We start from the raw sequence: 12,659 nt of genomic DNA on the forward strand, positions 1-12,659 counted from the left end.
ACTACTGTGTTAACTAAAAGGCATCTGTAACTTCCTACCTTTATTTATTGGATGTTCATGTTTATGTAAAGAAAGTTTAACAAAATGTGGTATGGTGTATTTTTTATCACTCTGGTTATATTTCAAAATTTTATTATAAAAATGTGTAAACTTTGAAGTAAAAAAATTCTGAGAATACTTTATTTTTATTTTTGTATTTCTTAATATGCTTATTATTATAGAACAACCTAGGCTGAGTGTAGTATGCTATATTGTTTAATGTCCTGACAGTTTTTTTTTGTATATTTTTGTTTGATTTATAACTACAGTGTACAAGAATAAAAGATTACTAAGAAGAAAATCTAGGAAAATATTCACTTGGCTATGAACTCACGAAAAAGGAGGCTACTTGTATATTTTAGGATTTGCAGATCTCTGAAACTATTATGTGTCAACCTGAGATCTAAAACTTGACTTTTCAAGGCTTAGTTTTATTTTCTCTAAAATTATAGCAGTTGTGCAAAAAAAAAAAAAAAAAAAAAAAAAAAATCTCTCAGAAACCGATGTGTGAATTTTCTTCTGACAAAGCTTTTGTACATATTTAAATATTTTCAAAATGTTGAAATAACAATAAATATTAACATCAAAGTTGCTGTACGGTTTGAGCATTGCTGTTTTTGGCTTCTCTGTCATGTTATGTTATATTATACCTTAGGTCACTTCACTTGTGGAATATAAGATATTAGATGTTTGATATATCTTTAAGGGCTGTCCATTGTAGTCAGATAAATTAGGAGAATATTTTTAATTAGTCACATTAAACACATTTATTTTTCTTACAACACCAAAATTTATATCAATATTATATAACATTTACATGTTTTATTACTTATTACTTAATGTGATAGATTTCCCTGTGACTGATCTCAATGACCATTTGGACTGTACATGACTCACCATTCTTGAGTAAATGCCTAATAAACCCAGAAAGTAACTGGAAATGCCAATGGATAAATTGTGTATCTATAATTTGCCGTCCTATAATTTAAGTGACAAACACAAACAAAACATTCTGATTGATCTTCAGTGTCTCATAGATGCTCAACCATCTATCTATAGATGTTCAATCCTTTGAGGCAAAGTGATTGTAAACACTTTTCAATGAAAAGTAGAATAATGTTGAGTTCCATTATTACATTTCATGAATAGGACAGCAGGCCACATAAAATATAGTTTGTTAGTCAATGTATGTATGATTACTCTTACTCAGAGGGCAAATACATTTATTCAACAAAGATTAATAAACTTTAATTTGAAAACTGAGGAACTAATTACTTTTTATCAGTTTCTGGTTTTAACATAGAGTAAACTTTAAATATGTCAATGTTCTGTGTCGAGCATATTTAGAGGTAGATCAAAGCCTTCTTTATTTCCAGGGATGTGCAAATAACAGGTTGCGTTTTTAGTGAATTTTATGAAGAGTTTTACTTATTTTAATGCAATTATACATGCTAACAGCTCAAAGATTTAAATTTTCATTTTCAGGAATCTTCTATTTGGTTAGTGCCACCATACCATCCAGACACTGTTTAGTAAACTTTTGAAACTTTCTAAAAGAGGTTTTTAATAATGGTTAGTATCCTTGTGCCTTTCTTTTCCTTTATGTAGTCTGTTACTTTAATGTGGAGAAACATTTCACTGTTTTTTGCCCTCTAAGGAACTTCCCACACTGAAGAACACACCACATGGGTTCACCCCATTAAAGGGTGTTAAAGGCAAGGTACTTTTCTGTCCCTCTTCCTGGCTCTTTTTCTTCCTCTTAACCTCCAGCCATACTTCTCTTTCCAGTCATTCTTTCTCTTGTTTTTAAATGACATTATAAGAAAGTCATATTAAGTGCACACGAGTATTTTAAAGACATTTCAAATTAAAATAAAAAAAAACCCAATCCGTATTTAGAACTGTCTCTCTTGAATGATATGAAATTAAAGCTATATTTAAACCTCCTCATAATTTTTTTCAGCACAGACTAAAAGAATAAAGGCTCATAAAAACTGTGTGGTTTTTACTGGAGACAAAGAGATCTACTTGAAAAATTTGTGATTCAGAACTAAGGTAGATAAGGATGGTTCAAAATGTCAAGAAATGAAGAAAAATTAACCAGAAATATAGTTCCAAATTTATGGTTAGCAGACATTGAAATGAAAAAAAAAAGGAGAAGAAAACCTTTCATCTCGCAGTGATTTTTTTTCAGAAACAAAACTATCTTATTGGTAATGGCACACTGCTAGGTAAAAAAGTACTGGCAAGTTTCAGCTCATTCAGAGAGAAAAATTAACTATAGTGGTATTTTGAAATTATGTAATAAATACCACAGATTAATTAAAAGTTATTTGATAATTTTTTTTCTAATTTATACTTGACTTCCATTGGAAATGAGGGTTACAGTTTACAGTTTTAATATGATCCTAAAATATATAAATATTAATTAAGATTATTTAATATTATGAGATAAAAATAAAAATTGAATATTTTATTTACATAGTTTATTTATGCTTTATGTTAGCATCCTATATTTGACTCTTTATGATATTACTTCAGAATTTTTCATATGTTTTAATGTATAGTCTGAAGCAAGCACTAAATATGAGGAATTAAATATCTTATTATCAAGGAGATTAAATTTTTTTCTAGTAGAAGTTACATGTACATTGATGTTTTTCCCTAGAAATCAAGCTACTTAGCCTATTCTTTTAATATAAAAATGAATGTTTCCATTTTGTTTTGTTATAAAATGTATATGATCAAATAGACTGAGGTTAAGATTGCAAATGCTATTAACCATTAATTGATATTTAGAAACTCTGTATTAAATAAAGCCATCTTTCAAACAACTTAAATACATTCACCTTTTAAACCATTTTTAAATGTCAATGGGATCAACTTCTAACTTTGTTATAATAACTGTATTATATTAATTGATTCTTTTATTAAATGTTTCAACAGAAAGTCAAGACTATCTTACCTCAAGACAATGTATTCCTTCCCCTTTTGGAATCAGATTTTTCCATTTCTACCGTGTTGTCATCATCACCATCTTCATCATCATTATCATCATGTTGTTAATACATACATCTAATAGAAGGTATTAAGCAACAAGCACAACCAGTCCCATGTACCAGCTGGAAGTAGTATCTGTAGATTTGAATTAAAGCGTGTCATGAACTCAAAGCTATAATTTAACACATATTAAAAATGCCAAGTAATAATTCTGTATTCCATGAGGAAATCTTTACTAGCATATCATCTTCACGTATAACAAGTGCTAATATATCAATTGCTTTACATATTAAAGTCTTGAAATTTTCAATTGTATTTTATGAAGCTTCTAAATTGCAAGCAAACCTTATGCAGTTCATTTGGAAGCACAATACAAAGGCACTGGAGTCTTAGGTAGCTATGGTTAACTATGTTGCTGTTTGACAATCATACATGGGCACCAGCAACAAGAACTCAGTATTTTTTCACTTCAGTGAGAATGGGACACTGAAACCCAGAGGCTAGAGACAAATGAATAAGAATTAGAGCAACACACTGAGGGAATAAATCACAACTGAATAAGGATAATGTAGGCTGTGGAAGGAGTTTTCTGAATGAAACTTGAATTTTTATGGTGAGGCAAAAAATAAGTTAGATCCACATTAAGGTTTAAAGTACTCAGCACAGGGTGTTTAAGTACAAGGAGAAGTCAGAGAACATGGGGATGGTCACCCAAGCAGAAAGTAATGTATGAAAAGGAGAAAAAGAGTGCAGACAAACAGCAGGAGCATAAGTCATGAGAAGAAGACTGACTCAGAGAATTCTTCATGATAGAAAACAGGAGGGAAAGGTTTGAACTGTTTCTTATGTGATGAAAAACATTGACATTAAAGACCTCAGTTCTTCTACTAAAGTTTCAACAGAAGAGAAACAGGTTAAAGAACCTATAAGAAAACAAGAATGTGGCCATGAAGTACAAAAAAAAAAAAAAAAAAAAAAAAAGGTTTCAGAAATATAAACAGGCTGTTTGATTGTGTGTGGGGAGTTGCAATCTGCATTCCCTCTGAGCTATTTTACACCAAGACACTGAGACAACACTTTGAGTGACACAAACAATTTCACACTCGAAAGGTTTTAAAACATCAGAAACATATATTACATTCTTTCTTTCCTGTATCCTAACATGATAAACTGCAAAGCAGCAATGGTTAACTCAATAGTATTTCTCAAAATACCTATTTTTATCTCATCATGTTTCATATCATTTTTAGAGTAGTAAATATTCATAAATGTTCAACTTTGTATCTTGTGTACATTTTTTGTATAGAAGACTCTAAGTATAGACTCATTCCATCTGAATTTCCATCTATAGTATGTAGCTGGAACAGGGACTGCTCTCTGTGTCTCTTAATCAAGTAAGGAAAGAAATTGATAAAAATTATTTTGCAAAAATGAGTTTAATATGAATAGTAAGACGATGAACTAATGAATCTTTAATGTATGCAGAATTGGGAAAAATCTATTGCCAATAAGATGAAAATCATAGAACTATCCAATCTACATGGGATAAACTATTTATCTTTCTTTATGAAGACATTGATGATGAGTTACAAATAATGTTTAAGTGTTTAAAATGTGACCAGATCCCATTTCATGACTGTATTATATATGTTTCTAGTCACTGTCAATGTTATATAGGTATAATAATAACAACACTTGTAAATAAATTCCACATTTTATGTTTATATTTTGTTTGTCTGAGTGCCATCTTTGTTGTTTTGAGATATACAGTAGAAAAACAATGTTTAGAGAATTTTTGTGTATCTCATCTTCTGACCTGAAAAATATGTCTTTTATATTATGATTACTTAGAAAACACTACTGAGCAACTGGTAAAGATTTGTGTTTGAATTATAAAGTAGATATCTATATAATTCTAATAAAATTACACATCATCATAAGAAAACCCAGTTCAATCTATTTGAATAATAACAATTATTAATGGAGAATTTGTTTCATATTCAGTTGGCAGATTTTGTTAAACTATCTCATATGTTGCAATATTCTCATTATTGTGTGTCTTGCATTAAAAAATAATACTTTGTTAGAATCATCATAAAATAATCTAAATGTATTAGGCTGGCATGCTGGCCAGCCTCTGAGAATGATTGTTACATTATATCCATTTATAACGTTTGTAATGTCAATCTCTCTGTGTTCTTCTGTAGAGGTCCTTCTGTAGCGCTATGGTGGAAGAACTGAGAATGTCCCTGAAGTGCCAGCGTCGGCTCAAACATAAGCCACAGGCCCCAGTTATTGTGAAAACAGAAGAAGTTATCAACATGCACACATTTAACGACAGAAGGTTGCCAGGTAAAGAAACCATGGCATAAAGCTGGGAGGCCAATCGCCCAAGCACAAACTGTCGTCTTTTTTTTTTTTTTTTTTTTTTCCAAACAATTTAGCGAGAATGTTTCCTGTGGAAATATGCAACCTGTGCAAAATAAAATGAGTTACCTCATGCCGCTGTGTCTATGAACTAGAGACTCTGTGATCTAAGCAGTTTCAGTGATCAGACTTGATTTACAAGCACCATGGATCAACCAAGTTACACGGGGTTACACTGTTTATCATGGGTTCCTCCCTTCCTTTGAGTGAATGTTACATGCAAATGTTGTGGCTGGTTTCAAATGCAGTCCAAGGGAGAAACTGCCGGTTCCTTCTGAAGCTCGACTGTTGTCAGGAGATGGAATGATGGTGCCCAAAAGGGTAACCAACAAAAATGCCATAATTTTTTTTTAATGCCTGAAATCAGCAAGAATTGTAGTATTACAAGGAACAGTACAGTCCCTTGGTCACCAACACAATAGAGATGATAATGTTACTAGTCCCCAGTACTCAGTAAAATCGTCATCTGAATAGATAATATGTGCTCATAGAATGTGAAAAAATGTAATGCAAAACACACCAGTATCAATAGAAGTGGAAGAGAAAGCAGGACACCTTCAGTTACTTTTCTTTTTCAATAACCTGTGTTGTGGATTGTAATATAGATGGCAATACTCAAGCCAATAATTTTTTTCTTAAAATACCCATAACAATTATTTATTATGCAACTTGCTGCCAGTAACCCTTACCCTAATCTACACAAGAAGTAAGAAATAAAGCAACCATTGGTACAGAGATTCTGATGTAAAAGATGATGTTTTGCAACCCTTGCCATGCATTGGAAAACAGGGCACACTGTTACTAGTTATATGGAAGACTGACGCTTTCACTATGACATTCTGCTATGTCAACTGAAACTCTCCTGTCTCCTGTAAAGGACCTTGATGGGAACTGGGCAGATTCCATTGATAAGAGAATGGGGACTAGTCACCTATACAATAGGTGACAGAACTTTGAGGTGGACTGCATTTAACAATAGTCACAATGTTAAAAGAACAAAATTCTTGAGCAGTTTTCTTTCGTTTTGTTTTGTTTTAAAAAAATGTTCAGGTTTATTTGTGGAAATGCAAGATTTCTATGAAAATAGTTTTTGTATGGAAATTTTTGTAATACTTTTTATCAACAAAATAAGAACACGTGTTCCAGTCAGGGGTGTGATGTCAAGCATGAACGGTAGTGCGTGCGCACCACCAACGTTTGGTGAAAACTATTTTTATCAAGAAAAAGGAATCATAGAAGAGAAATATTTTCAAGTTAGATACTATAAAAGCTAGGTGCACTACCACCACGGCTTGTCACGCCACACCCCTGAGTCCCACAAGGCGGTTACCATATTGTAATGAACAGTTGTGTGTAAAATGGTAAAGGACACAGACCTCTTGACAACATTGTGAAAACAGTTGAGTGCACACAGTTTGCTGTTTGAATCCAATGCACAAAAATTTTACAAAAATCCATTAAAATTATGTCCATTTTACTTTCAGCTTTGGCTTTGGTTTTTCTCTTGCATGTTTAAATGAATGTTAACATGTGCTTTTGTGTAGAAAATATACAGCAGGAGGTCTTAGGATCTCAAAGTGATCTTTCCAACTTCCAGCATAAAGAAAATGGGCAGCCTGGAGTTGCTTCTTTCTCTCTCCCTCCCTGTCTCTCTGTCTCTTTCTTTGTCTCTTTCTCTCTCTGTCTTTATATCAGTTTCTGTCTGTCTCTGTCTCTGTCTGTCTGTCTGTCTCTCTCTCTGTCTCTGTCTCTGTCTCTCTCTCTCTCTCTCTCTCTCTCTCTCTCTCTCTCCCTCTCTGTGTCATTTACATACTCCCACAAACACACAAACACATACACATAAACATAGTTTTTGGAATTAGGGTAGCTGGAATGAGAAACTTTACTATTGTAGAGATGACAAACTTTATCTTTTCTCATTTACAACTGAAAATTGACTAAGTCCATTTTATTGCATTATGCTATGGAATGGTTACTTATCTATTTGAAGTTCAACTCATATCCAATTTCAGACTTTCTCAGTGCATTGATAATTCAATAAATGTCAGCAGAGGGACAAAAAGAAAAAAGTTCAGAATTAACAACTAATTTTATATCCTAACACATTAATAGAAACTTTAAAACACAAACTGTAACACTTTTATGTTTTGAATATCAAATCTGTAAGATTCAATTGATCTTCCTGATTAAATAATTAACTCTAAGTATGTAATTATAATTGGAACCTCTGACAGAATACTACTGGAAAAGTTTTCATAAAGTATTTCTTAAAATAGTAAATATTACACAATCAAGTTATCTCATTTTAATTAAGATTTATACATGTGAGTACTTTAAATATTTTGGGGCTATGATTATCAGATTTCAATGGTAATTTTGTTTAAGGTACAAATGTGGTTATAAAAATTACTGCTAAAGTAGCAGTACTGGTGTTTTTAGTGGTAAGCAAGTCTAAATAACACGATAATATAAAGTACTCAGATTGTAAAGATGCTCTTTTTGATAAGCAAATTTTAAATTTTCCAAAAATATGAATTTTTAAAGTTAAAAAACATTCATTATTAATATTATAGAGAAATTCCATGAATATACTGAATCTGACACAAGTAAAATTTGTACATTCAATGAAAAACTGTGTCAAAAATGATCACTTGAAACAACTCATTTAATAAAAACTCTCACTAAACAATTTTTTAATATGTATTAAAAATATCATTTTAAACATTTGAAAATCTCATACGTAGATATGTGAGTCCTTTAATTAGTCATATTTCAATTTAACTTTAAAAGTTTTAATTTCAATTTATTACTGAATTTAATAATCTTAAACAATGGACATAAAATTACAACTTTATTGTTAAGCATCCAGAAGAAAAATGACTTTGGATTCCAGTAAAATTTGATAATGATTTTCTTAAAATATTGAGTTCTTAAATATGTAACAACTTTATTAGAGTTTAACTTTATAAATAATATTAGATATTTATAATGTATATTTTTTTACATTCTAACTCTAATTAATATTTTCATTTATATACAATCCCTTCGTTATTCCAAAACATCTTGCCATAGTAGATATTAATTTTAATGATAATAAAAACACTAATTACCTACATACATAATATTAAACAATAAAAACCTCTACGTTGGAAGTATATGAGAGTCCTCACCATATTCTAGAGGATTAATTACAAACAAAGAGAAAATAATACCTGTTCTAGGCAACATCAAAACCTATGACTTGAGAAGATGAATGGACTTTAGCTATAGAAACCAACAAGAATGGAGACACCAGGGTTTTATATTCATATTTACTACATCTGAATAATCAGTTACTCTGTGGGCACACCAAAGAAACACACAATTACTACGGAACAACCCAAAACTGTATGGGAGCACAGGAGAAATATAGTCTCGTTTACAAATATGTAAAAGGAACTGTTTATTAATGGCAATATTTCAGATATTTTGTTGCTCACTTATATATGTATGTAAGTGCAGCATATGTAATCAAAACCAAATTCCATGCCACCATCCTTGAGTAATATATATACATATATAGAATGTTATGGTTTTCAAAATGTTTAAGGATTGTGACAGCTTCTGATGTCTGTTTACTTTGAAACATACTGTGATTGTAGAAATGTGCATACACAAGGCATACATATAAACAATTGTGGCTGGCCCTTTAGTTTTAGACACAATCATTGTGTCATTTAACCCAGGCTCAATGAAGGTCATTTGACTTGTTGGTGAAATTTGCAAGAAAGAAGTTACAGTAATTTTTGAAAATGAAATGCATAATTAATCCTTCTGTTACTATGCCAATAGAGTGTGTGTAGCATTGGAGAGAAACAGTCTTGGCATTTTATGGCAGCTTTTAAATGTAGAATCATAGCAATATGAAATTTTGTTATACCCATCCTACATAAATGTATACAAAATTTGAATCACTCTTCTCAACTGTGAGCTGAAAGATGACCAGATCTGCAAGCATGTACAACTGTGAAGCCTTCATCTTGTCTTCTGGTGACAGTATTTGGCTCAATGCAAATTCAAATATAATGATTCTTCTATTTCTCTTAAAATATTTCATTTGCTTATTTGATTTTTTTTTCTCAAGTTTTGGTAGTTTTATAGAAATCCTGAATTTTATGTATATTTATTCTACTCTAGTCTGTAATTATTTGGCAATGCATTGAATCTTAATTGAACAATATTTGATTGTAAATTTAAATTTTGAAGGCTTTCCACTATTTGTTTTCCCCCATCATCTATTTTTCGCCTTATTTTCCCCCATTTTATCTCTTTATCCCACTCTTCATTCTCTCTCTCTCTCTCTCTCTCTCTCTCTCTCTCTCTCTCTCTCTCTCTCTCTGTGTGTGTGTGTGTGTGTGTGTGTGTGTGTGTGTTTATTTTTTTCTTATTTCCTCCTTTAATGTTCAGACTGCTGTGGAAAATCTAAAGTCATAGACATTCAGTCAGTCATGGTTCTTTGGAATTCTCCTCCTCCTCCTCCTCCTCCTCCTCCTCCTCTTTTTTCTGCTGATCCTCTTTTATTCATCATCATTCTCTCTTTGTCTCTATCTCTGTTTCTCTGTCTTTCTCTGTTTCTCTGTCTCTGTCTCTCTGTCTCTGTCTCTGTCTCTGTCTCTCTCTCTCTCTCTTTCTCTCTCTCTCTCTCTCTCTCTCTCTCTCTCTCTCTCTCTCTCTCTTTCTCTCTCTCTCTCTGTCTATCTGTCTGTCTCAGATGTAGGTCTGTATGAATTTATTCTAGCCCTTACCTATTCCTTAATGAAGCTATTATTTTTCAATTTTAAGAAAAGACCTTGACATAATACTCCATTGCATTCTTCTCTTCATTTTCCCTTGTTCTATCTAATCTGTTCTCATGATTTGTAATTGCTCAACTTTGAATCCTCAGTCTATTTACTTTCCTGTTTTTCTAAAATAGTGTTATTTTAAGTCTATAGACTAATTTTTTTTGTTTCTCCTATTTTTGATAGTTTTAATTTCTGGTAGCTACTGTTTAATGTTTATGACATCTCATGAATAATAATAGATTACCATAATTGTTCTATATTCTCATCATTAGGCATTTTCTGCAAGTGTTCTTGTCTACTTTCTTGCCTCGGTTGGAGGTATTATTGAGACAACAGTTAACTATTTTCCCTCCCATTACTCCTCCCAGTTCTTCCCTAATTTCTTTCCTGCATTTATCTTCTTTCTCTTTGTCTCTCATACAAAAGAACAGAGATAACAACAAAATGTAGCAATATATAATATATTAACTTAAAACAAACATCCCAACAAACAAGCAAAAACTATCACATCCAAGTCAGACAAGAGAAACCATCAAAAGAAAAAGAGCCTCAAGAGATGGCAGAAGAATTAAAGACCCTCTTTTTCCACTTTCCACAGCTGAATTAACATTGATTCTTATCCTGTGGGTAGTGGCCCATTTGGAGGTAGAATGACCCTTTGTCAAATGTTTCCTAGTATAATCAGACAATATAGATGTTTACATTATGATTTATAACTAGCAATATTTAATAAAGTAGAGGCAAAATTAATTCTATGGTTGGGGGTCAGTACAACTTGAAAAAGCATGCTTAATGGTTCTAGCCTTAGGAAGGTTTAAATCCACTAAGTTATGAAGGGACTTGTCTTCCTGATGTCCTCTACCCCTTTTCCTCTTTTACTCTTCTCACCTTCTCTTTTGCATGTGGAATTTGATAAAGACATTCCACTGTTTGTCAAATGTCATCAGTCAACTCTTACTGTTCCCGTTATGATGATGTAAAGTAGAATAAACATCACACTGGCATTTTTTATGGTATGTTGTGACAGAATGCTCATCCAAGTTGAGGGATACTGTAGGTAAATACTTGATGAATAATCCTTCCAAATACCTCTGCTTGGTTTCTCCTTATTGAGTATATTAGGATTTGCTGAGAGGTGTCTTTTAACTTTATTCCCAATGCCTTGAAATCCTGACCACTATTTCAGCAAAGAGAGAGTCAAGAGCTTGTGACCCCAAATTCTGCACTGTGCGTGGGTGAATAAAGCCATTTTGTCTCTTTTATTCTGAAAATTTGCTTTTAATTATATCTCATATATTCCACACTGGAATCTACATTTTTCCCTTTTAAAAATAGACCTGCACACATGACAGACTGTGTTTGAAATAGTGGGAACACCTTGTCCCGTGGTTCCAGTGCCTGTTTTAACCATCACATTACTATTTTCTCTCCCAAGGGCCAATTCTACCAAGTAGAATATTCATTTACACCTATTAGCCAAGGTAGACTTATGTTGGTAGCTGTCAGAGGAAAAGACTGCTCAGTTATTGTCACATAGAAGAAAGTACATGACAAATTACTGGATTCCAGCACAATAACACAGTTGTTCAAGATAATGGAAAGCATTGGATGTATAATGATGGAAGTGACAGCTCACAGCAGATGTCAGGTACAGAAGGCACACTACGAGGAAACTAAGTGGAAAGATAAGTATGGCTATCAGTTTCCTATGGACATGCTACGTAAAAGAATTGCTGGTGCTTCTCAAGTCTGCATACAGAATAATGAAATGAGGCTGCTTCATTTCTGTATGATTTTAACTGTTACAAATTATAAACAAGGTCCTCAAGTGTACTGTAGGCTTTCAGCAATGGCAGCAGAAGTTAAGCCAACATAACCAACCAAATTCCTTGAAAAGAAAAAGTGAAGAAAAATTTGGATTTGACATTTAAATAAACATTTAGATAATGCAATTACACCCCTGTCTACTGTGTTGTTGGTTGATTTCAAACCTCCTAAAATAGAAATTGGAAAAGTTAGACTTGAAAATACTAGAGTCAGGATTCTTATGGAAGCCGACTGGCACTCACCTTGTTTTTCTAACACAGAGAGAATGAACACTGTCATCGATTTACCAAATCCATGATGTCACTTGCCTGTGTGTTTGATCCAAACCAACATCATAGAGGCTTCTGGGTTGAAAATAAAGCCTATACCACTCCTCCTGCCACTGAACTGCTTAGGACTCTGTATAAACAAAAACAATGCTTTTGGACAAAGAAATATGTACACTGTACTTAAAAGTAAACACATGAAATTTTTTATGTGCTAAGTTAAAACCTAACTAAAAAGTTCAAGAAAAGCTACAATTGTCCACCTTCATTAAAAGAC

General features: G+C 32.4%; 1 protein-coding gene across 2 annotated transcripts in view; it reads left to right on the forward strand.

The window, feature by feature from the left end:
* GRIK2 (glutamate ionotropic receptor kainate type subunit 2) overlaps positions 1–5,411 on the forward strand; it is a gene marked incomplete at both ends in the record, with an annotated part of 685,772 nt that extends 680,361 nt beyond the window's left edge. Inside the window, one exon of one of the 2 annotated variants that reach the window (XM_080937894.1) lies at positions 5,247–5,411. In XM_080937894.1, the coding sequence (XP_080794020.1) occupies positions 5,247–5,411 (165 nt within the window). Of the gene's footprint in view, positions 1–1,524; positions 1,573–5,246 lie in introns of those variants that run through there. The other variant, XM_080937895.1, reaches the window with a different exon arrangement.
* Positions 5,412–12,659: the final 7,248 nt, after the last annotated feature.

This window comes from Micromys minutus (genome assembly GCF_963924665.1).
Source record: "Micromys minutus genome assembly, chromosome: 25".
Classification (NCBI taxonomy): domain Eukaryota; kingdom Metazoa; phylum Chordata; class Mammalia; order Rodentia; family Muridae; genus Micromys; species Micromys minutus.